The following is a 26,112-nucleotide window of genomic DNA, read 5'->3' as shown; positions in this document are numbered from 1 at the left end:
TTCCCCCTGCCTGCCATTGAGCATTCAAAAGTGACTGGTGTAAGCAGACATGAGTGAGCTTGTTCAACTCAGTATTTGCTTCTTCCGATGGAATCATACTCAGGATCTAGGTCATTGTGCCTTGTTGGAGTCCTACACATTTCACTTGTAAATTATATTTGAAAATTAAATTACCATGTTGCTAGTCATTCACAAAACATTTTTAAAAATTGCATTCTAGAACCCGTGTTAACATCCTGTGACCTGTAGAAAACAATAGAGAAACGTATTAGGCAAAAAGTTCTGGCAAAGACCAGTCTGATACTGGCCTGATTACTCAACCTCAGGCATTGGTCACATTAACTCACAGAGCTAACAAAAATAAAAAGTACTAGTCTTGTTACTCAAGACATTAGGAACTATCAATTTAGATAGATAAAAGATTTTACCTAACAAAATATTATAATGTCATCCTGAAGAATATGTCCCTCTTCCAGAGAACCTAGGAGGTTATCATCATGTCTGGAAAGCCCGACCAGCAATAACAGTGAAAGTTACATAGCTGCCTGAGTGCAGAAATATAATCTCTACTGAAAATAAGTTTTATACTAGGCACAAATTTCAAGACATCCATAGAATTTTTGCTCACAAAGTCAAATCACATGTACAAATTCCATATGGTTTAGAAGTTAATGGTGGTAAATTCATTATGCTTAAGGGAAGCAAAGTAGGACAAATGATTGGAATAGAAAATAACTCCAGGATTCATGATGAATTAATTGCTAGAGCACAAAATATCCAAGACCTTCATGACTTATGCTGCGGATGGGTAACAGAAGTTGGATAAGACAATACCCAAAAGTGATTCCCAGGTTTACCTAAACTAAACAATGGAAGACTGTAGAAGATGCCATTAAGATATCTCATGAATATGGAAGATTATTATTCACTTCTGATGGGACAGGACTTTATAGGGCACCTGGAAAAATTCTCATGAAAAACGACTTTTACAAAATGTCAAGTTATGATATCCAAGATGAAACCAGTGAGTCACAACATTCACATAATATACTGTACAACCCTGATCTCTTGACTGTCATCAAATGTTTCTTACCTCTAAACCGAAGTTTCACTTAATAATTTAATTTTTCTCATTTTTTCTGTCTTCTCAGCTTAAGAAAAGATCATTACAAACTTTTTTGTATGTTTTCATATATGCTTGCAAAGGATTGTAAAATTTTATTGTGATTATTCTTGCTTTAAGCCAAAACTTCCCTAATCTTTCTTTAGAGATTGTGGAATGGCATGCTAGTTTCCTTTCCATATCCAATTGTTTCTTCTGTATTCATTACCCTAGCTATATGATTATGTCTTTTGAACCTCCCCTGCAGCTAGGTGTGGTCTTATGACTAAGTTTTAAGCCAATAATTTGTAAGCACTGTGCTATGAGTACCTTCTAAAAAACCTTCCTTCTTCTTTACTCCCTCTACCCTGTTGTCTGGAATGAAGATCCAATAGCTGGAGATCAGTAGCCATCCTAGGTAAAGCAGGCAACATGGTCTGTTAACTCCCTTACTGGAAGATAAGTTTTACAAGAATAAGAACCTTGTTTATGTTGGTCCAAGCAATAGCCCCAGAACTTACATACAGTGTGCGGCATGTTTGCTAAGGGCTCAGGTACTAAATAGGTATTGAATGAATGGATGAATTAGTTTACTTTGAGCCATAAAGAAACAAGGTCTCAGCTCATTTCACAGAATCAAGCTCCTGATTAATTCAAATCACAGTACTCCAACTTATTTCTCTTTGCTCTCTCAGACTTGCCAATGTCATGGTAGGATAGGATTTTTCTTAATGTACTTCAATATTGTCTTCAACCAAAATGTTTTAAAATCTATTTTCATAACAATGCTTCCCAATATTTTCCTGTTTAGAGAGTTTAAAATTCTTCCTTTTTAGAGTCATGGATATCTGTGGGCCGGGTGCAGTGGCTCACGCCTGAAATCCCAGCACTTTGGGAGGTTGAGGTGGGCAGATCACGAGGTCAGGAGCTCAAGACCAGCCTGACCAACATGGTGAAACCCCGTCTCTACTAAAAATACAAAGATTAGCTGGACATGGTGATGTGCGCCTGTAATCCCAGCTACTCAGGAGGCTGAGGGCAGGAGAATCGCTTGAACCCAGGAGGCAGAGGTTACAGTGAGCCAAGATTGTGCCACTGCACTCCAGCCTAGGGGACAGAGTGAGATTGTCTCAAAAAAATAAAAAGTAAAAGTAAAGTCATGGATACCTGTTTTTGAGTGTGTCTGTTGTTAAGTGCAGGCACTATTTTGTAACTTTAAATAGACATCATTTCAAGTCAACAAAAATTATCCAAAATGGTATCTAATGATATTTCTAGGTCTTCAGATGCTATTAACGCAGATTGTAGCCACTAGGTCCTGAGGGTTTTACTAGATATTGGTTACTGAAACTGAACTTTCTTGAATTCTTTTTTTTGCCACTGTGGTTTCCCACATTTCAACGTATCACCTATTTTTGTCCTCGAACTTAAATATTTTCAAGAAAATTAAATTACATATGAATCATCCCTTCTTCCCTGATTTTTGAAATTACCCATTGCTTCCTATGATGATGATTCTTCTAGTCCTTTTTGTAGTGAACTTATGTTAGAGTTTGTAAATATTCACACATTTTGGAATTGCATATAATTTTCTTCTTCTTTTTTCCTCTTCCCCGAAAGTTGTTGTTACTTCTTTTAACTCTTTGTGGGAAAAATTAAACCCATGTTTCACTTTTTTGATATACTTATTGGTAATTGAACTCCTTGGTTTATGCTCAAATTGCTTTTCCAGTTATCCACTTTTAGGGAAGACATTATTTGGGTTTTGTTTAGTGTATCAAGCTTTTTTGTTGTTGTTGTTGTTAGATGTATCAAGAATTGTAGACTTTTCTATACATAGTATCCTTTTTCCCACAGTAGTTTTTTGAAAAGTCTATTAAAATAGAGGTCATCAAAAGATCTCTTCCTAAACCTTTCCTCTACCAGAAATATCTCTGGAATGACATGGTCCTTTCTCCCATCTTGCTTTTGTAGAAATCCAAAGCTAATCTGCCCTGATCCAGATTGCATGCACTTGTGCCTTTTGGGGGCCCTTCTGCATTTGTTCTTCCTTCTCTTCTAAACTCAAAAATGTATTTTCTCTGTTGACTCTTTCCCTTTAACATAGAAGTATACTCATCCTTTTTGTTGAATCTTGGAATAAAAGACTTTCTTTACCATATTTACCCTTTAACTACTACCTACATCTCTCTTCTCAGCCACATACTTGGAAAGAGAAGCCCTCAGTTTGTGTCATTGTTTTCTCACCTCCAGTTCAATACTTTACCCATTACCTGACATCCAGCTCACTCACACACACACAAGCCCAATCACTAAGTTATCATAGCCAATTTGTAGCTTTCCTGCCCTCCTGGCAACATTTGACTCTGCGCATTGAGATAATACATGTTGAGTACCTATTGACCAGGCACTGTGTTAGGTGCTGCTGTTATAGAAATGAAAAGCAGACATCATCTCCTTTCTAATGACTTACAGAGGCAGCCATTCCTGATTTATATGCAGGTCTCTTGACTCCCAGTGCTCACTTTGGCAAGCTTCACTTAATGCCGTGGAAATCACCCCATTCTCCAGGTTTTTTTTTCCTCCCAATTCTTCTTACTGTACACAACTTCTCAAGGTAATCACTTCCATGCCCATGGCTTCAGTTGCATTCTCTGTTCTCTGAGGACAATAGAATTTTAAATGTTTTGTTTCATGTAGTAGCTTTATTTTATACAAGGTGCCTCATTTGCTATAACCATAGATTCAGAATTGCTCCATGAAAGTAATAAATGAAAAATGGTGATATTATTAGCATGCAAATTTTAGAAAATTTCCCCAGTTACTCTTAATGGTTTGATTTAGTATGTGTGTTATTTTTGAAAACATATGTTGGGATGTCACAAATGAACTTAGCCTACAGAGATTTATATTCAACTTTTGACCATAGAATTCCATTTTATGTGACACTGAGAATAAAAAACTATCTTTTCCTCCTTACCTATTTCACTTCCTACATTCTCTGCCAGGAGGAAGGCACTGCTACATACCCAGTCTTCCCCAGCAGAGCCTGAGCAGCTCTGTTTTCCCTCTACTTCCCCTCTTCTTTCACATCTCTTGACCACACACTTCCTATTCCATCTCTGAAATGAACGGAAAATTTTTCCTCGACTTTTGTCACTGCCACTGCCTTTATCATTATTCTTCTTTTAGATAAAGTCTCTTAATTGGTCTTGTTACTTCCTTCAGTCCTTTCTTATTATACAGACCACTATACACACATCTGACAGAGACTCTTCACCTTTGTATGGTTCAGTGACTCAAATTTTCAGAATAAAATTAAAACCATCCCAGCATCAAATCTGGGGTCAAATAGAGGTGAGTCTGTATCCCAGGTTTATACCCTGTCCAGCAGTGTGGTCTCAGACAACTGAACTCCTTAAGCCTTTGTTTTTGTATCTGCCTATGAGCATTAAGAGTTAGGACTGTTTTGGTCTGGCGCGGTGGCTCATGCCTGTAATCCCAGCACTTTGGGAGGCTGAAGCAGGCGGATCACAAGGTTAGGAGATCGAGACCATCCTGGCTAACACGGTGAAATCGCGTCTCTACTAAAAATAGAAAAAATAGCCCAGTGTGGTGGCAGGCACCTGTAGTCCCAGCTACTCAGGAGGCTGAGAAAGGAGTATGGCGTGAACCTGGGAGGCGGAGCTTGCAGTGAGCCTAGATCGCGCCACTGCACTCCAGCCTGGGTGACAGAGCAAGACTTCGTCTAAAAAAAAAAGAAAAGATGTGAAAGGACTGTTTCACACATACAGTGCCTGGCATGTAGAAGGGACTTAATCAATGTTGAATGAAGGGGAGGCATTTTAAAATCCACATCAAAAAAATGTTTTTCTTTTAAAAATGTACTAATCTACTATGTCACTTTCCCTCCAAGCTTGACTTCTACCTTTGCTTTCTGATATGGTTTGGGCATGTCCCCACCCAAATCTCATCTTGAATTGTAATCCCATAATCCCCACGTGTTGAGGGAGGGACCCAGTGGGAGATGACTGGATCATGGGGACAGTTTTCCCCATGCTGTTCTCATAATAGTGAGTGAGTTCTCACGAGATCTGATGATTTTATACGTGTTTGACAGTTGCTCCTTCACACGCTCACGCTCTCTGGCCTGCCACCATGTAAGAAGTGCCTGCTTCCTTTTCCACTGTGATCGTAAGTTTCCTGAGGCCTCCCCAGCCATGTAGAACAAGAGTCAATGAAGCCTCTTTCCTTTATAAATTACTCAACCTTAGGTATTTCTTTATAGCAGGGTGAAAATGGACCAATACACTTTCTGATAATCACACTTGAGTAATTGGAGAATTCATACTACCTGGGATCAAATCATGGCCCCAGCCTGAGCAGTCGTGTGACCTTGGGGAGATAACTTACCTCTCCATTTCAATGTCTTCTGTAAAACCTGTAAAATGAGATTGTTCTGAGGTTTAAATGAGCATAGCATAGTTAGAACACTGTCAGGCACATACTGATTGCCAGATATTGAATATTCATCTTTATTGAATTAGGACTGTGGTACCCCACTTTACAGCTCTCTATTTTGTATGACAAAATCATGCTTAATGCTTTTTAGTAAAAGAGAGAAAATCTGAAAGTCCTTGCCAAGGAAGGAAGAAACAGGGTAGAAAAGGCAGTTGGTAAGTTTCAGCATTTCAGAACTTGGAGGGACAAGTTAGGTTTCTATTTTATGGAGAAGGAGGTGGAGGCAGGATGGGTCCTAAGGTGTGATTCAAGACACACAGCCATAATTCTTTATTGAGAGTAGAGCTAGGGCCCCAGGGACCGCTATGGTCAAGTTGCAGACAAAAACTACCACTCATTGGAAGACAGGAGAGGAATATTTAGTTACAAAAGCAGTCAACAATTCAGGTGTGTCTACATTAAGTCAGCAAATAAAAGTTGTTCAACTTGGTTGCTAATGGGACCCACTCTACTAACTGAGGGTTTGTATAGAACTCATAGAGGAAGATGGCTTCAAGTAAGGAAACACCTTATGCTTTTCTTAGGACTAAAAAGCTCAGGAAGCTGGTGATGAGTGAAAATCTTAGTCCCACTGGCACTGCATGAGGGGCCAGGAGAGCAGCAGCAGCATAAGTCACAGGGTGGGGCAGCCCAGGCAGGGACATTTTGAGCTGTGGGGGAGGGGTGGCAGCCAGGGTGGGGCATTGTGAGCTGTCAGGGAGGGCACTGTGAAGTGTGGGGCGGGGCATTGTGAGCCACAAGCCTGGGCTCCCACCTGGGCCAGTGGGCTTCAGTCTGTAGGTGACTGCAGAAGGAGGAGGAGCTCCATCTGTTCTCTCTTCAGGCAGTTGTTGTGTGTCTCAGCGCTTGTTGGGTTCACAACCTATTAAATAAGCCGGCTGGTCTTCACCCTCCCAGACAAGTCAACTCAGGGGAGTCAGCAGGGCACGGGCCTTGGCCCGCAGCCCCAGCTGGGGCCATGCCTGGGCTGTGAAGTGGGCAGGCGAGCAGCAGGCAAGACCATCTCTGCAAGTGCAGCATAGCCTCAGCCTAGGGCAGTGGGAGTGTGTGGCCCAAGCTGTGAGCAAAGGCACAGATGGTGACAGGAGTAGAGGCACCCCATGGGAAACATACTGACCTGTTGTGTGTGCCCCAGGGCCAGCCCTGGGTTGCACCAGCACCAGGGGTCGGTGTGTCACTGTGAGTCTGAGATCTATGAGGCAGCAGCTGGGGACCTGATAGCAGGAGTGCCTGTGGCTGCTGCTGTAGAGCCTGGTGAGGTGACTTTTGAAGCTGGTGAGGGCCTCCACATGCACCACATCTGTGAACGGGAGATGCCTGAAGGTAAGGAGGTGACAGGTGCCTTCTGCCCTCAGCACACTTCTGGCTGCTGCTGTCCCCAGGGTCCTCTGGGAGGCATCCCCCACCTCAGGCTCCTTTCTGCCTGTAGCCAGCTATCCTAGGCCTGTCCAGGAACAAAACCTGGCTTGCCTTGCGTTCCCACCCCTTAGTCTTTCCCCACAGACTCCAGTTAGTTTATTTTTTCCTTCCCTCCAAAACTCCCAGTTCTTGCTCCCTCATCTCATTCTCCCCTTCTGGCATGGGACCATTTATTTATGGCTGTTCTTGTCTGTAGCTCTATTTAGTATCCTGTGGGACTTTGTTGAGGCTTCTTTGGAATATTCTCTCCCTTTTCTCAATAAAAACTCAAATATCCCAACTTTCCAGTACCCATCTCATTCTCTTTATACCTATCCAGGTGGTACCTAAGTGAAGGAACCAGGTAAGTGCCTAATTGTTTCCTTTGTTAAAGTAGCCAAATCTCAGGACAATTCATACTGAAATATTTGGGGATTTCTTATTTAAAATCAGAATGCAGGTTGCCATAGGAGAGACTATATGGGTTGCTTTAAGTCACCTTGATAGAAGCTGCTTAGTTTCTTCTACCTAAGTTGAACACAGAAGGAAAGAAAATGGAGGGTGCTTAAAATAATTGGGAAAGGTGTGAAATGTCATGGCCAGGGCTCCAGAAAAATGGGTGTGGGGGGGTTCCCCCAAAGGAGTGTACCTATGAGGCTCTGATTACTTTAAAATTCTTACTTTAACACAAAATGTGTCTGCAGATTTATTCTGGCAACTTAACAGACATTATTTACCTCCTCGTTCTAAAAGAGAGGTGGGGATGATTCGTGGTCAAAACTTTCAAAAGACATAAAACGTAAACGTAGACTTTGAATGTGTAATATAAAGATTGAAGGTTAAAATGTCAGACCTTGCCTGTGTAAGAGTGTTTGTTGCCATGGCTTCCCCTTTGTCCTTCCCCCTCCTGACAATAACATCTTGTTCAAAGATAAGAAACGTAAGAGTTTTTCAGTCTCTACACTGCTGGGAGAGGCGGGGGATGGGAGGGGGTAGAAAAGAGAAAACTCTTAGTTGGTTTGCCTCTAAAATTTTGCGAAGAGGTGAATCTAAGTAAAAAGAATTCTGAGTAACAATATGGTTCTTGAATAAAAACTAAATTTTTCCAAATAGAAAACATTGTATCATAAAGATATTAAATCCACTGGCTCTTTGGTTTCATTTAAATGCCAGAGATTTATTACTGTAGAGGAAATGTCTTATAGCTCTTCTATTTAAACTTTGATTGGGCTTCGTGTAGCCAAGGCAATCCTAAGCAAAAAGAACAATGAGAACACATGGACACAAGGAAAGGAACATCACACACTGGGGCCCATCGGGGGTGGGGGGCAAAGGGAGGGAGAGCATTAGGACAAATGCCTCATGCATGTGAGGCTTAAAACCTCGATTATGGGTTAATAGTTGCAGCAAACCACCATGGGACATGTGTACTTATGTAACAAACCTGCATGTTCTGCACATGTATCCCAGAACTTAAAGTGAAAAAAAAACAAAAGAAAAAAAACAAAAAAAAAAACAACTTTGGTTGGGCTTTTATTTTTTTCAGAGGTAGAATAATTAAGACTCATGATGTGTGACTTTGTAACTTGGAGTACTGTACTCGCTTTTCAAGATATTAAAGAATTTAAACAAATATGTGAATTAATTCATTATACTTTTATACACAAAGCATGTAAGTACTTGTGTAAACATACTCCACTTGGTGGTGTAAGGAAAGCCTCTGAGTGATTTTACACACCAGTTAATAGATGGGTAGTGTTGGATGAGAGCCCAAAAAAGGCTCTTTATTGTCATTCTTTAGGATTACAGCACAGTTTATGTATGTCTCATTTGGCTCTTTGCAATACAAATAAAGGCCTATATGTGTTCTCCCTACATTTTGCTAATGAAGAAATGAGGACTTAGAGATCTCATGTGACTATGGAAGACAGCTACTCAACAGAACTAAGGTTCTGTGTCCTCAGAATGACATGGAAGAGATAGATATGCTGAATTTACTTTTTTAAAATTTTAAAAACTCCAGATTACATCTTATATTTTGCCTATAAAATAGACCTGTCTTTTAAAACATATTGCCATCTTGTTTTATTCTATGCAGTTGATTTTACACAACTTAAAGGCAAATTTACCTTTTTTTTTTTTTTTTTTAAATGAAGGAGGTTCTCACCATGTTACTCATGCTGGCCTCAAATTCCTGACCTGGGCTCAAGTGATTTTCCCATCTCCGCCTCCTGAGGAGCTTGGACTACAGGCCTGTGCCATCTTGCCTGGCTCTATCTTATGTCTATACATTCATTTCAATGGATAAGAATAAAAGTAGAGGTAGTGAAATAGCCTAAATGCAGCAGTCAAATAAATGAGTTGATAAATTTTTATGAATGATCACATCTTTTTTTCTTCTCTCCCTCTATAGATATACCTTTGGAGCCCAACCCTTCTGACCATCCAAAGGCAAGCACAATATTCCTGAGAAAATCTCAAACAGATGGTGAGACAACATTGTTTTTTCTGCCAAGAAAAAGATAGAAAACTCTTGTTGTTTGATCAGATGTATTATAGAAAGTATTTAGAAAAACTCATATTGGTTTAATTTTTTGAACTTTTCACATATTCGCTTGTCTTATTTTAATATGTGATATACTTTTTTTAGTTGTTACTGTGTTAGTGAAATCATGTACATTTTTTATTTATACATTTTGCCATCTTTTTATCAACACAATTTGTCATGTGATGGAGGAGTCATAGATTTATCTTTATTTATAATTCTTTGCCCCTTTTTCCTTGCTCCTAAGGGTGCATTTTAAAGATAGAACTTAGGCTTCAGCTTGGTTTCCATTTAAACAAATAAAAAAAAAAAACTGTTGTTCATCAACAGAGATTGAATCTGTGATTTTGGCCTCCTCTTGCACAGTCCTCTGATCACATGCATTTATCACATCCAAGTTTATACTTCTCGGAACTTTTAAGTTATTAACCTTTTCATCTGATGTAAATTTAAACATGCCCTACTTCTGCTTATTTTCCTTAATGTTATGTTAAATCCTTGTTTGTTTGCTAAAAAGCCATACACAGCCAAGTTTTTCAGTTGATTTAAGCAACAAGAATACAAGTGAGGATCTATATTAATATGGGAAGTAATGCAGTGCAGTAAATTATGGGAGTTTATAACTTTTTTTTTGTAGTTTTGAGTAGACTTTGCCTGTCTTGAGTAAGTTATTTCTGGTTAGAATTTGTGTTCATTTTTGTGTTACTATAAAGAGGTACCTAAGGCTGGGTAATTTATAACAAAAAGAGGTTTAATTGGCTCATAGATCTTCAGGCTGTACAAGCATGGCTTCAGCATCTGCTTCTGGTGAGAGCCTCAGCAAGCTTACAATCATGATGGAAGGCAAAGGGGAAGCAGGTGGTTCCACACAGTGAGAAGGGAGGGAGAGGCAGGTAGAGGGAAGGTGTCACACTCTCTTTTTTTAAAATTTTTTATTTATTATTATTATACTAAGTTTTAGGGTACATGTGCACAATGTGCAAGTTAGTTACATATGTATACATGTGCCATGCTGGTGCGCTGCACCCACTAACTCGTCATCTAGCATTAGGTATATCTCCCAATGCTATCCCTCCCCCCTCCCCCCAACCCACAACAGTCCCCAGAGTGTGATGTTCCCCTTCTTGTGTCCATGTGTTCTCATTGTTCAATTCCCACCTATGAGTGAGAATATGCAGTGTTTGGTTTTTTGTCCTTGTGATAGTTTACTGAGAATGATGATTTCCAATTTCATCCATGTCCCTACAAAGGACATGAACTCATCATTTTTTATGGCTGCATAGTATTCCATGGTGTATATGGGCCACAGTTTCTTAATCCAGTCTATCATTGTTGGACATTTGGGTTGGTTCCAAGTCTTTGCTATTGTGAATAATGCCGCAATAAACATACGTGTGCATGTGTCTTTATAGCAGCATGATTTATAATCCTTTGCGTATATACCCAGTAACGGGATGGCTGGGTCAAATGGTATTTCTAGTTCTAGATCCCTGAGGAATCACCACACTGACTTCCACAATAGTTGAACTAGTTTACAGTCCCACCAACAGTGTAAAAGTGTTCCTATTTCTCCATATCCTCTCCAGCACCTGTTGTTTCCTGACTTTTTAATGATTGCCATTCTAACTGGTGTGAGATGGTATCTCATTGTGGTTTTGATTTGCATTTCTCTGATGGCCAGTGATGGTGAGCATTTTTTCATGTGTCTTTTGGCTGCATGTGTCTTTTGGCACTTCTTTTGAGAAGTGTCTATTCATATCCTTCACCCACTTTTTGATGGGGTTGTTTTTTTCTTGTAAATTTGTTTTGAGTTCTGTGTAGATTCTGGATATTAGCCCTTTGTCAGATGAGTAGGTTGTGAAAATTTTCTCCCATTTTGTAGGTTGCCTGTTCACTCTGATGGTAGTTTCTTTTGCTGTGCAGAAGCGCTTGAGTTTAATTAGATCCCATTTGTCAATTTTGGCTTTTGTTGCCATTGCTTTTGGTGTTTTAGACATGAAGTCCTTGCCCATGCCCATGTCCTGAATGATAATGCCTAGGTTTTCTTCTAGGGTTTTTATGGTTTTAAGTCTAACGTTTAAGTCTTTAATCCATCTTGAATTGATTTTTGTATAAGGTGTAAGGAAGGGATCCAGTTTCAGCTTTCTACATATGGCTAGCCAGTTTTCCCAGCACCATTTATTAAATAGGGAATCCTTTCCCCATTGCTTGTTTTTCTCAGGTTTGTCAAAGATCAGATAGTTGTAGATATGCAGCGTTTTTCTGAGGGCTCTGTTCTGTTCCATTGATCTATGTCTCTGTTTTGGTACCAGTACCATGCTGTTTTGTTTACTGTAGCCTTGCAGTATAGTTTGAAGTCAGGTAGTGTGATGCCTCCAGCTTTGTTCTTTTGGCTTAGGATTGACTTGGCGATGCGGGCTCTTTTTTGGTTCCATATGAACTTTAAAGTAGTTTTTTCCAATTCTGTGAAGAAAGTCATTGGTAGCTTGATGGGGATGGCATTGAATCTGTAAATTACCTTGGGCAGTATGGCCATTTTCATGATATTGATTCTTCCTACCCATGAGCATGGAATGTTCTTCCATTTGTTTGTATCCTGTTTTATTTCACTGAGCAGTGGTTTGTAGTTCTCCTTGAAGAGGTCCTTCACATCCCTTGTAAGTTGGATTCCTAGGTATTTTATTCTCTTTGAAGCAATTGTGAATGGGAGTTCACTCATGATTTGGCTCTCTGTTTGTCTGTTGTTGGTGTATAAGAATGCTTGTGATTTTTGTACATTGATTTTGTATCCTGAGACTTGGCTGAAGTTGCTTATCAGCTTAAGGATATTTTGGGCTTAGACAGTGGGGTTTTCTAGATATACAATCATGTCGTCTGCAAGCAGGGACAATTTGACTTCCTCTTTTCCTAATTGAATACCCTTTATTTCCTTCTCCTGCCTAATTGCCCTGGCCAGAACTTCCAACACTATGTTGAATAGGAGTGGTGAGAGAGGGCATCCCTGTGTTGTGCCAGTTTTCAAAGGGAATGCTTCCAGTTTTTGCCCATTCAGTATGATATTGGCTGTGGGTTTGTCATAGATAGCTCTTATTATTTTGAAATACATCCCATGAATACCTAATTTATTGAGAGTTTTTAGCATGAAGGGTTGTTGGATTTTGTCAAAGGCCTTTTGTGCATCTATTGAGATAATCATGTGGTTTTTGTCTTTGGTTCTGTTTATATGCTGGATTACATTTATTGATTTGCATATATTGAACCAGCCTTGCATCCCAGGGATGAAGCCCACTTGATCATGGTGGATAAGCTTTTTGATGTGCTGCTGGATTCGGTTTGCCAGTATTTTATTGAGGATTTTTGCATCAATGTTCATCAAGGATATTGGTCTAAAATTCTCTTTTTTGGTTGTGTCTCTGCCAGGCTTTGGTATCAGGATGATGCTGGCCTCATAAAATGAGTTAGGGAGGATTCCCTCTTTTTCAATTGATTGGAATAGCTTCAGAAGGAATGGTACTAGTTCTTCCTTGTACCTCTGTTAGAATTCGGCTGTGAATCCATCTGGTCCTGGACTCTTTTTGATTGGTAAGCTATTGATTATTGCCACAATTTCAGCTCCTGTTATTGGTCTATTCAGAGATTCAACTTCTTCCTGGTTTAGTCTTGGGAAAGTGTATGTGTCGAGGAATTTATCCATTTCTTCTAGATTTTCTAGATTATTTGCGTAGAGGTGTTTGTAGTATTCTTTGATGGTAGTTTGTATTTCTGTGGGATTGGTGGTGATATCCCCTTTATCATTTTTTATTGCATCTATTTGATTCTTCTCTCTTTTTTTCTTTATTAGTCTTGCTAGCGGTCTATCAATTTTGTTGATCCTTTCAAAAAACAAGTTCCTGGATTCATTAATTTTTTGAAGGGTTTTTTGTGTCTCTATTTCCTTCAGTTCTGCTCTGATTTTAGTTATTTCTTGCCTTCTGCTAGCTTTTGAATGTGTTTGCTCTTGCTTTCCTAGTTCTTTTAATTGTGATGTTAGGGTGTCAATTTTGGATCTTTCCTGCTTTCTCTTGTAGGCATGTAGTGCCATAAATTTCCCTCTACACACTGCTTTGAATGTGTCCCAGAGATTCTGGTATGTTGTGTCTTTGTTCTCGTTGGTTTCAAAGAACATCTTTATTTCTGCCTTCATTTCGTTATGTACCCAGTAGTCATTCAGGAGCAGGTTGTTCAGTTTCCATGTAGTTGAGCGGTTTTGAGTGAGATTCTTAATCCTAAGTTCTGGTTTGATTGCACTGTGGTCTGAGAGATAGTTTGTTGTAATTTCTGTTCTTTTACATTTGCTGAGGAGAGCTTTACTTCCCTTTCTCTCTTAAACTACCAGAATGAGAATTTGCTTCTTACCATGGGGATGGCACCAAGCCATTCATAAGGAATCCACCACCATTACCTAAACACCTCCCACTATGCCCTTTCTCCAACATTAAGGGTCATATTTTAACATGAGATTTGGAGGGGGGAAAATATCCAAGCCATGTCAGAGTTGTTTTTCCCAGTTCCTTCCAGAGCTATGGGCTTCTCACACATAGAGAGCATAGAAGAGGTAAAACAAAAGCTATTTCATGTCCCTCACTCTTCAGTGGTGGGAATGTTTGCCTGCAAGGCCCTTCCAGCATCAAAGGTGGAGGCGGTGTAGGAAACAAAGCATGGCCCAAGTCCTCTTGGAGCTTTTATTATGCTGGCCTTTTTTTTTTTTTTTTAGAAAAAAATGATTTTTTGTGCTGCAGACACCATGTCCAATCAGGTTTGTATAGTCATTTTAAAATTTAAATTTAAGATAAGTTACTTTCCAGTTGTTTTGTTTTTAGTGACGTATTAGTAGATGATAACTAAGTGTGGTTCGAGATGCTTACAGGAATTCTGGTGCATCCAGAGATAGGTGCCTGGCCAGAAAGTAGTTCTTAGAGCTGTTAACTCTCAGATTCTGGCAAATAAAGTAAGCTATGTGTAAATGCAGAATGAGAAAATACTCACGGCTCATATATGCAACAGTTAAATTTTTTATTAGCTAACTTTTTCATCTGTCCTCATTTTTTTTTTTTGCCCTTTTCTTTTGTGCACAAGGATTCTTTCATTTGTATGTAACAGAAACAAAAAGTAAACTAGGTCAAAAAGTAAAACTAAGTTATTAGATTTTACTCTATGAGATTTATCATGCCAGATAATTTAAATATAAATTGTTGAAAGTAATTTTTTTAAATGGAATTTTTCCTCATTTAGGAGTAATTAGTAAGACATTAACTACTACTCTTATTTTATGGTATTTTTATCAGAAGTGACCATTTTCTTTTTCATTCTTAGTACAAGAAAAAAGAAAAAGCAACTATGCAAAGCATGTATGTAAACAGTCAAAAGGTTAAGAAATTGATAGTTTGATATAAAAATATGTCTCTCTTGATTCCTTGAAATTATAGTGGGGACCCTGTGGTGATAGCATGGACCTCTTTTTGTATTTTCCTAAGTATAAAATTTATTCAGAGAAGTCTTCAGCTTAGAAATTTTAAGAATTTCTGACATTTAAGTTAAATTTCAATACTCTGGTTGTGGTATAAAGATCTGCCTTAAATATTTAATCATATTCTTAATCAAATAACAAAAATAGAATAGCTAAGAATTAACAAATAACAAAATAACAAATACAGAGTAACAAATAACAAAAATAGAATAGCTATCAGCACTGTCTATTGACTTTGTCGTAGCGGGTGAAAGCATTCCTTCCTCACTACACCATGACCTTATTTTTCTCCCTCTGTTTCTTCCAATTGTAGCACACTTTTTAATTAAATCAGTAATATTTACATGATTATCACTATGCAAATTCTATTCACTGCTAAGTCATATGATGTTTTCACTGTGCCTCTGCATTATATATCCTTCATTCTTTCTCTGAAACAGTTCTGAAATCTGAGCATTTCTGCACTTTTTCTGGATCATCTCTTTTTCCCTAGCCTATGTTACTTTACCCAGCCAAATGCAATAAGTAGCCCCTGGCTGGTCTGTTTGCTTTCACATCCATTTTTTTTTTTTTAGCCTGAAGCTAATTTTCTGACTATATTCATTTGCCTGTTTTCTAACAGCTGTTTTCCCCCCAAGTGTTGCAGCATTTATCACATACGTTTCAGAGATACTTTCCATCTGCTAAAACACATATATTCCTTTTTTTTTTTTTGCCAGGGGTGGGGGGTAACTTTCTTTGGCATTTTGTCATCCTAGTTCAATACAGAGTGGCTTTCCCTAGATATGCTCAATGTCTGCTTTTCTGTGCTAGCTCCTTGAAGTCTTTTGGGATCTCACATAACTGCCATCTTGTGTGGGATCACCTGAGTCCTAGATTCTGTTTCCTTCTGTCCTGTTATCCTCACTAGTTGTACTTGAGCACATTTTCCTGGGCAGAGATGTTTAGGGATCTGGCCAGTCTTAAAATCCCTCCTTTTTGATACAGAGTAAACTTCTAGGTTGAATCTAAACTTTATGGTTCTGAAGATGTTTTGCAATTGTGCTCTCATTACAGTGTTGTTCTTGACTCTGTTGCCATTGTGAGATACATTATTTGTAACCAGGTTTTATGTCTCTGTGGAAGCTTTTTAGCAGCTTCTCTCTCACTGAGATTCTGAAATTTCATAACAGCTTGGTGGGAATCTTTTCATTTTATTGAGGCTACTAAGTCTGAAGACTATCTCTTCTTGAGAATTTTTTTATTTTCTCTGTTCCTTTTTTTCTGATAGTCTTGTTATTCAGACACTCAGCTGCTTAGACCAGTATACCTGCAGTGGTTTTTAATTTTTCCCCTTCGATTTTTCAGTTTCTGTGACTTTTTACTCTAACATTTCTATTGAATTTTATATCTTTTTTAGAGTGTTTTCAGATTTTTTTTGTAAGTTTTGCTCCTGATTTTGACTGGTCCCATGAATCCCTTTTTTCTGTTGTTTTGATGTCTCTTGTTGGAGGCTTCCCTCCAATGTGTGGTGGTCCCTGGCTTTATTTGGAAGCAGGACTTCTGTTAACTGGTGGCACTCAGTGTGAGGTTTTGGAAGCCAAACTAGCTTTTCATTTGTGGGACTTCAGTGTATTATCTGAGGATCTTTATTCGAGCCAGTTCAGTTTCTTCTGAGAAAGGATCTCCCAATTTTTCTGCCTGGGAAGTAAAAGAATGGCTACTTGCTTTCCAAAAGCAGAATTAGGGAAGCAAGTTGGAGTTCTATTTTTGGTGTGCAGTTTTCTTTATATCTCAGGTTTACGCCGTGGTATTTCTGAACCTAGAAATTCTCAGGTTTGGTATATCCAGAGAACACACATCTAAGTTTCTTATCAGATGGGTCGACAGGTGGCCTTGGGGTTCTAACCACAGATTTTCTGACCTTGCTGGCTTTTGTTTTATGTTTTACCCTACTTTCCAAAGTTCCATTTGCCTGTAAATTCACAGCCTGCCTTTAGTTCTACAAGACAAACTGGCTTGCTTCTCTTCCAGTCACTTTCTGTAGGGACCAAAGTTGTGCTTCTGTGTTATTTACCACTCCTTTATCTACTTTTTATGTCCCAGCATTTATTAAAAATCATCTCTGTCAACCTTCTCTCTTGATCCTGTGTGTAACCTGTATTTTATGTATGACTAACGAGACTTCCAGAGGCAGAGGAAATAAATTTGTGGCCAATCTATTATACTTAATCCAAATTTGGGACCTATATTTACATGTGAATCAAAGTTTAATTTCAATATAATTAATGGTATTAACCCAGACAATTTTTTTAGTGATGTATCTATAATAAGCATATTATACTTTTCTCCTAAGGCCTTATTTAATATTTTTATTCAAACTTTCACTGCCATATTATCCCAATACCTCACAACATAGATGGAGCTGTTTTCATGAATGCCCAAAGTGTTAGAAATATTTAAGTTAATTAAAATTTGTTTATTTTTAGCCTGGTCAACATAGCAAGAGCTCATCTCTACAAAAACATGTACCCTAAAACTTAAAGTATAATAATAATAAAATTAAAAAAAAAGTTAAATAACAAATTAGCCAGGCTTGGTAGCATGTGCCTTTAGTTTTACCTACTCAGGAGGCTGAGGCAGACGATCGCTTGAGCTCAGGAGTTTGAGGCTGCAGTTAACTATAATTGCACACTGCACTCCAGCCTAGGCAACAAAGGGAGACCCTGTCTCAGAAAAAGAAAAAAGTTATTATTTAAAAACATTTCTAAAATTTGTCCTGCCAAAAAGGAGAGAGGAAAACGTAAACTTGAGTTTTCATTTTATTTTATATTTGCTGAGAGGAATGCCGTAGTTTATTTATTTATATATTTTTATTTCCATAGGTTTTGGGGGAAACAGGTGGTATTTGGTTACATGAGTAAATTCTTTGTGATGATTTGTGAGATTTTGGTGTACCTGTCACTTGAGCAGTATCCAGTGAACCCAATTTGTAGTTTTTTATCCCTCACCCCCGTCCCACCCTTTTCCTTGTGTCCCCAAAGTCCATTGTATCATTCTATGTGTTTGCATCCTTATAGCTTAGCTCCCCCATATGAATGAAAACATAAGATCTTTAGTTTTCAATTCCTGAGTTACTTCACTTGGAATAATAGTCTCCAATTCCATCTAGGTTGCTGGGAATGCAATTAATTTATTCCTTATTATGGCTGAATGGTATTTCTTAATCCATTTGTTGATTGATGGGCATTTGGGCTGATTCCATATTTTTATAATTACAAGTTGTGCTGCTGTGAACATACATGTGCAAGTATCTTTTTTGTATAATGATTTCTTTTCCTCTGGGTAGATACCCAGTAGTGGGCTTGCTGGATTGAATGGTGGGCCTACTTTTAGTTTTCTAAGGAATCTCCACATTGCTTTCCATAGTGGTTGTACTAGTTTCCATTTTTAACAGCATTGTAGAGAAGTGTTTTCACCTTTTCCACACCAACATCTATTATTTTTTGATTTTTTGATTATGGCCATTCTTGCAGGAGTAAGGTGGTATGGCATTGTGGTTTTGATTTTCATTTTCCTGATCATTAGTGATGCTGAGCATTTTTTCATATGTTTGTTGCCCAGTGGTATATCTTCTTTTGAGAATTGTGTATTTATCTCCTTAGCCCACTTTTTGATGGGATTGTTTGTTTTTTCTCTTGCCCATTTGTTTGAGTTCCTTGTAGATTCTGTATATTAGTCCTTTATCAGATGTATAGATTTTGAAGATTTTCTCCCATTTTGTGGGTTGTCTGTTTACTCTGCTGATTGTTCCTTTTCCTGTGCAGAAGCTCTTTAGTTAAGTCTCACCTGTTTATCTTGTTTTCATTGCATTTGCTTTTGGGTTCTTGGTTATGAAGTCTTTGCCTAAGCCAATGTCTAGAAGGTTCTTCTGATATTATCTTCTACAGTTTTTATGGTTTCAGGTTGTAGATTTATGTCCTTGATCCATCTTGAGTTGATTTTTGTATAAGGTGAGAGTTGAGGATCCAGTTTCATTCTCCTGCACGTGGCTTTGCCAATTATCCTGGCACCATTTGTTGAATAGGGTTTACCTTCTTCACTTTATGTTTTAGTTGGCTTTGTTGAAGATAAGCTGGCTGTAGGTATTTGGGTTTATTTCTGGGTTTTCTATTCTGTTCCATTGGTGTATGTGCCTATTTTTATACCAGTACCATGCTGTTTTGGTGACAATGGCCTCACTGTATATTTTGAAGTCAGATAATGTGATGGCTCCAGTTTTGTTGTTTTTGCTTAGTTTTGTTTTGGCTATGTGGGGTCTTGTTTGGTACCATATTTTAGAATTGTTTTTTCTAGTTCTGTGAAAAATGATGATGGTATTTTGATAGGAATTGCATTGAATTTGTAGATTGCTTTTGGCAGTATGGTCATTTTCACAATATTGATTCTACCCATTTATGAGCATGGGATATCTTTCCATTTGTTTGTGTCATCCATAATTTCATTCAGTAATGTTTTGTAGTTCCCAGTGGCATATCAAAAAGATAATCCACCATGATCAAGTGGGTTTCATACCAGGGATGCAGGGATTGTTTAACATATGCAAGTCAATAAATGTGATACATCACAGAAACAGAATTCTTTTTTTTTTTTTTAATTATACTTTAAGTTTTAGGGTACATGTGCACATTGTGCAGGTTAGTTACATATGTATACATGTGCCATGCTGGTGCGCTGCACCCACTAACTTGTCATCTAGCATTAGGTATATCTCCCAATGCTATCCCTCCCCCCTCCCCCCACCCCACAATAGTCCCCAGGGTGTGATATTCCCCTTTCTGTGTCCATGTGATCTCATTGTTCAATTCCCACCTATGAGTGAGAATATGCGGTGTTTGGTTATTTGTTCTTGTGATAGTTTACTGAGAATGATGATTTCCAATTTCATCCATGTCCCTACAAAGGACATGAACTCATCCTTTTTTATGGCTGCATAGTATTCCATGGTGTATATGGGCCACATTTTCTTAATCCAGTCTATCATTGTTGGACATTTGGGTTGGTTCCAAGTCTTTGCTATTGTGAATAATGCCGCAATAAACATACGTGTGCATGTGTCTTTATAGCAGCATGATTTATAGTCCTTTGGGTATATACCCAGTAATGGGATGGCTGGGTCAAATGGTATTTCCAGTTCTAGATCCCTGAGGAATCGCCACACTGACTTCCACAATGGTTGAACTAGTTTACAGTCCCACCAACAGTGTAAAAGTGTTCCTATTTCTCCACATCCTCTCCAGCACCTGTTGTTTCCTGACTTTTTAATGATTGCCATTCTAACTGGTGTGAGATGGAATCTCATTGTGGTTTGATTTGCATTTCTCTGATGGCCAGTGATGATGAGCATTTTTTCATGTGTTTTTTGGCTGCATAAGTGTCTTCTTTTGAGAAGTGTCTGTTCATGTCCTTCGCCCACTTTTTGATAGGGTTGTTTGTTTTTTTCTTGTAAATTTGTTTGAGTTCATTGTAGATTCTGGATATTAGCCCTTTGTCAGATGAGTAGGTTGTGAAAATTTTCTCCCATTTTGTAGGTTGCCTGTTCACTCTGATGGTAGTTTCTTTTGCTGTGCAGAAGCTCTTGAGTTTAATTAGATCCCATTTGTCAATTTTGGCTTTTGTTGCCATTGCTTTTGGTGTTTTAGACATGAAGTCCTTGCCCATGCCCATGTCCTGAATGGTAATGCCTAGGTTTTCTTCTAGGGTTTTTATGGTTTTAGGTCTAACGTTTAAGTCTTTAATCCATCTTGAATTGATTTTTGTATAAGGTGTAAGGAAGGGATCCAGTTTCAGCTTTCTACATATGGCTAGCCAGTTTTCCCAGCACCATTTATTAAATAGGGAATCCTTTCCCCATTGCTTGTTTTTCTCAGGTTTGTCAAAGATCAGATAGTTGTAGTTATGCGGCATTATTTCTGAGGGCTTTGTTCTGTTCCATTGATCTATATCTCTGTTTTGGTACCAGTACCATGCTGTTTTGGTTACTGTAGCCTTGTAGTATAGTTTGAAGTCAGGTAGTGTGATGCCTCCAGCTTTGTTCTTTTGGCTTAGGATTGACTTGGCGATGTGGGCTCTCTTTTGGTTCCATATGAACTTTAAAGTAGTTTTTTCCAATTCTGTGAAGAAAGTCATTGGTAGCTTGATGGGGATGGCATTGAATCTGTAAATTACCTTGGCAGTATGGCCATTTTCACGATATTGATTCTTCCTACCCATGAGCATGGAATGTTCTTCCATTTGTTTGTATCCTGTTTTATTTCATTGAGCAGTGGTTTGTAGTTCTCCTTGAAGAGGTCCTTCACATCCCTTGTAAGTTGGATTCCTAGGTATTTTATTCTCTTTGAAGCAATTGTGAATGGGAGTTCACTCATGATTTGGCTCTCTGTTTGTCTGTTGTTGGTGTATAGGAATGCTTGTGACTTTTGTACATTGATTTTGTATCCTGAGACTTGGCTGAAGGTGCTTATCAGCTTAAGGATATTTTGGGCTGAGACAGTGGGGTTTTCTAGATATACAATCATGTCATCTGCAAACAGGGACAGTTTGACTTCCTCTTTTCCTAATTGAATACACTTTATTTCCTTCTCCTGCCTAATTGCCCTGGCCAGAACTTCCAACACTATGTTGAATAGGAGTGGTGAGGGCATCCCTGTGTTGTGCCAGTTTTCAAAGGGAATGCTTCCAGTTTTTGCCCATTCAGTATGATATTGGCTGTGGGTTTGTCATAGATAGCTCTTATTATTTTGAAATACATCCCATGAATACCTAATTTATTGAGAGTTTTTAGCATGAAGGGTTGTTGAATTTTGTCAAAGGCTTTTTCTGCATGTATTGAGATAATCATGTGGTTTTTGTCGTTGGCTCTGTTTATATGCTGGATTACATTTATTGATTTGCATATATTGAACCAGCCTTGCATCCCAGGGATGAAGCCCACTTGATCATGGTGGATAAGCTTTTTGATGTGCTGCTGGATTCGGTTTGCCAGTATTTTATTGAGGATTTTTGCTTCAATGTTCATCAAGGATATTGGTCTAAAATTCTTTTTTTGGTTGTGTCTCTGACTGGCTTTGGTATCAGAATGATGCTGGCCTCATAAAATGAGTTAGGGAGGATTCCCTCTTTTTCAATTGATTGGAATAGTTTCAGAAGGAATGGTACCAGTTCCTCCTTGTACCTCTGTTAGAATTCGGCTGTGAATCCATCTGGTCCTGGACTTTTTTTGGTTGGTAAGCTATTGATTATTGCCACAATTTCAGCTCCTGTTATTGGTCTATTCAGAGATTCAACTTCTTCCTGATTTAGTCTTGGGAGAGTGTATGTGTCCAGGAATTTATCCATTTCTTCTAGATTTTCTAGTTTATTTGTGTAGAGGTGTTTGTAGTATTTTCTGATGGTAGTTTGTATTTCTGTGGGATTGGTGGTGATATCCCCTTTATCATTTTTTATTGCGTCTATTTGATTCTTCTCTCTTTTGTTCTTTATTAGTCTTGCTAGTGGTCTATCAATTTTGTTGATCATTTCAAAAAACCAGTTCCTGGATTCATTAATTTTTTGAAGGGTTTTTTGTGTCTCTATTTCCTTCAGTTCTGCTCTGATTTTAGTTATTTCTTGCCTTCTGCTAGCTTTTGAATGTATTTGCTCTTGCTTTCCTAGTTCTTTTAATTGTGATGTTAGGGTGTCAATTTTGGATCTTTCCTGCTTTCTCTTGTGGGCATGTAGTGCTATAAATTTCCCTCTACACACTGCTTTGAATGTGTCCCAGAGATTCTGGTGTGTGGTGTCTTTGTTCTCGTTGGTTTCAAAGAACATCTTTATTTCTGCCTTCATTTCGTTATGTACCCAGTAGTCATTCAGGAGCAGGTTGTTCAGTTTCCATGTAGTTGAGCGGTTTTGAGTGAGATTCTTAATCCTGAGTTCTAGTTTGATTGCACTGTGGTCTGAGAGATAGTTTGTTATAATTTCTGTTCTTTTACATTTGCTGAGGAGAGCTTTACTTCCCAGTATGTGGTTAATTTTGGAATAGGTGTGGTGTGGTGCTGAAAAAAAATGTATATTCTGTTGATTTGAGGTGGAGAGTTCTGTAGATGTCTATTAGGTCTGCTTGGTGCAGAGCTGAGTTCAATTCCTGGGTATCCTTGTTGACTTTCTGTCTCGTTGATCTGTCTAATGTTGACAGTGGGGTGTTAAAGTCTCCCATTATTAATGTGTGGGAGTCTAAGTCTCTTTGTAGGTCATTCAGGACTTGCTTTATGAATCTTGGTGCTCCTGTATTGGGTGCATATATATTTAGGATAGTTAGCTCTTCTTGTTGAATTGATCCCTTTACCATTATGTAATGGCCTTCTGTGTCTCTTTTGATCTTTGTTGGTTTAAAGTCTGTTTTATCAGAGACTAGGATTGCAACCCCTGCCTTTTTTTGTTTTCCATTGGCTTGGTAGATCTTCCTCCATCCTTTTATTTTGAGCCTATGTGTGTCTCTGCACGTGAGATGGGTTTCCTGAATACAGCACACTGATGGGTCTTGACTCTTTATCCAATTTGCCAGTCTGTGTCTTTTAATTGGAGCATTTAGTCCATTTACATTTAAAGTTAATATTGTTATGTTTGATTTTGATCCTGTCATTATGATGTTAGCTGGTTATGTTCCTCGTTAGTTGATGCAGTTTCTTCCTAGTCTCGATGGTCTTTACATTTTGGCATGATTTTGCAGCGGCTGGTACTGGTTGTTCCTTTCCATGTTTAGTGCTTCCTTCAGGAGCTCTTTTAGGGCAGGCCTGGTGGTGACAAAATCTCTCAGCATTTGCTTGTCTGTAAAGGATTTTATTTCTCCTTCACTTATGAAGCTTAGTTTGGCTGGATATGAAATTCTGGGTTGAAAATTCTTTTCTTTAAGAATGTTGAATATTGGCCCCCACTCTATTCTGGCTTGTAGGGTTTCTGCCGAGAGATCCGCTGTTAGTCTGATGGGCTTCCCTTTGAGGGTAACCCGACCTTTCTCTCTGGCTGCCCTTAACATTTTTTCCTTCATTTCAACTTTGGTGAATCTGACAATTATGTGTCTTGGAGTTGCTCTTCTCGAGGAGTATCTTTGTGGCGTTCTCTGTATTTCCTGAATCTGAACATTGGCCTGCCTTGCTAGATTGGGGAAGTTCTCCTGGATAATATCCTGCAGAGTGTTTTCCAACTTGGTTCCATTCTCCCCATCACTTTCAGGTACACCAATCAGACGTATATTTGGTCTTTTCACATAGTCCCATATTTCTCGGAGGCTTTGCTCATTTCTTTTTATTCTTTTTCCTCTAAACTTCCCTTCTCACTTCATTTCATTCATTTCATCTTCCATCGCTGATACCCTTTCTTCCAGTTGATCGCATCGGCTCCTGAGGCTTCTGCATTCTTCACGTAGTTCCCCAGGCTTGGTTTCCAGCTCCATCAGCTCCTTTAAGCACTTCTCTGTATTGGTTATTCTAGTTATACATTCTTCTAAATTTTTTTCAAAGTTTTCAACTTCTTTGCCTTTGGTTTGAATGTCCTCCCGTAGCTCAGAGTAATTTGATCATGTGAAGCCTTCTTCTCTCAGCTCATCAAAGTCATTCTCCATCCAGCTTTGTTCCATTGCTGGTGAGCAACTGCGTTCCTTTGGAGGAGGAGAGGCGCTCTGCTTTTTAGAGTTTCCAGTTTTTCTGTTCTGTTTTTTCCCCCATCTTTGTGGTTTTATCTACTTTTGTTCTTTGATGATGGTGATGTACAGATGGGTTTTTGGTGTGGATGTCCTTTCTGTTTGTTAGTTTTCCTTCTGACAGAGAGGACCCTCAACTGCAGGTCTGTTGGAATACCCTGCTGTGTGAGGTGTCAGTGTGCCCCTGCTGGGGGGTGCCTCCCAGTTAGGCTGCCCGGGGGTCAGGGGTCAGGGACCCACTTGAGGAGGCAGTCTGCCCGTTCTCAGATCTCCAGCTGCGTGGTGGGAGAACCACTGCTCTCTTCAAAGCTGTCAGACAGGGACATTTAAGTCTGCAGGGGTTACTGCTGTCTTTTTGTTTGTCTGTGCCCTGCCGCCAGAGGTGGAGCCTACAGAGGCAGGCAGGCCTCCTTGAGCTGTGGTGGGCTCCACCCAGTTCGAGCTTCCTGGCTGCTTTGTTTACCTAAGGAAGCTTGGGCAATGGTGGGCGCCCCTCCCCCAGCCTCGCTGCCGCCTTGCAGTTTGATCTCAGACTGATGTGCTAGCAATCAGTGAGACTTTGTGGGCGTAGGACCCTCCAAGCCATGTGCGGGATATAATCTCCTGGTGCGCCATTTTTTAAGCCCGTCGGAAAAGCGCAGTATTCGGGTGGGAGTGACCCGATTTTCCAGGTGCCGTCCATCACCCCTTTCTTTGACTCAGAAAGGGAACTCCCTGACCCCTTGCGCTTCCCATGTGAGGCAATGCCTCACCCTGCTTCGGCTCATGCACAGTGCACGCACCCACTGACCTGCGTCCACTGTCTGGCACTCCCTAGTGAGATGAACCCGGTACCTCAGATGGAAATGCAGAAATCACCCATCTTCTGCGTCGCTCACGCTGGGAGCTGTAGACCGGAGCTGTTCCTATTTGGCCATCTTCGCTCCTCCCCAGAAACAGAATTCAAAACAAAAATCACATGATCATCTCAATAGATGCAGAAAAAGCATTTGACCTAATCCAGCATCCTTTTGTGATTAAAACCCTCAGCAAAATTAGCATACAAGGGACATACCTCAATATAATAAAAGCCATCCATTTCAAACCCACAGCCAACATAATATTGAATGGCAAAAGTTGAAAGCATTCCCCCTGAGAACAGGAACAAGGCAAGGATGCCCACTCTCACCACTCCAATTCAATATAGTACTGGAAGACCTAGCCAGCCAGAGCAATCACTCAAGAGAAGGAAATAAAGGGCATCCAGATCAGTAACTAGGAAGTCAAACTGTCACTGTTTGCTGATGATATGATCGTATACCTAGACAACCCCAAAGACTCCT

The 26,112-nt window shown here is 39.3% G+C and overlaps 1 protein-coding gene across 2 annotated transcripts in view; it reads left to right on the top strand.

The window, feature by feature from the left end:
* The window catches only part of LOC100996179 (cyclin-Y-like protein 2), a 67,142-nt gene that overhangs the window by 14,211 nt on the left and 26,819 nt on the right, over window positions 1-26,112 (top strand). The window contains exons 1-3 of one of the 2 annotated variants that reach the window (XM_003828190.5): window positions 6,395-6,946; window positions 9,435-9,509; window positions 14,919-14,953. In XM_003828190.5, coding sequence (XP_003828238.3) covers window positions 6,724-6,946; window positions 9,435-9,509; window positions 14,919-14,953 — 333 coding nt within the window. In that variant the 5' untranslated portion in view covers window positions 6,395-6,723. Of the gene's footprint in view, window positions 1-6,394; window positions 6,947-9,434; window positions 9,510-14,918; window positions 14,954-26,112 lie in introns of those variants that run through there. The other variant, XR_010113174.1, reaches the window with a different exon arrangement.

This window comes from Pan paniscus, chromosome 8, assembly GCF_029289425.2.
Source record: "Pan paniscus chromosome 8, NHGRI_mPanPan1-v2.0_pri, whole genome shotgun sequence".
Lineage (NCBI taxonomy): Eukaryota > Metazoa > Chordata > Mammalia > Primates > Hominidae > Pan > Pan paniscus.
The sequence above is the reverse complement of the archived record's forward strand: the minus strand, read 5'-3'. Positions and strand labels throughout refer to the sequence as shown.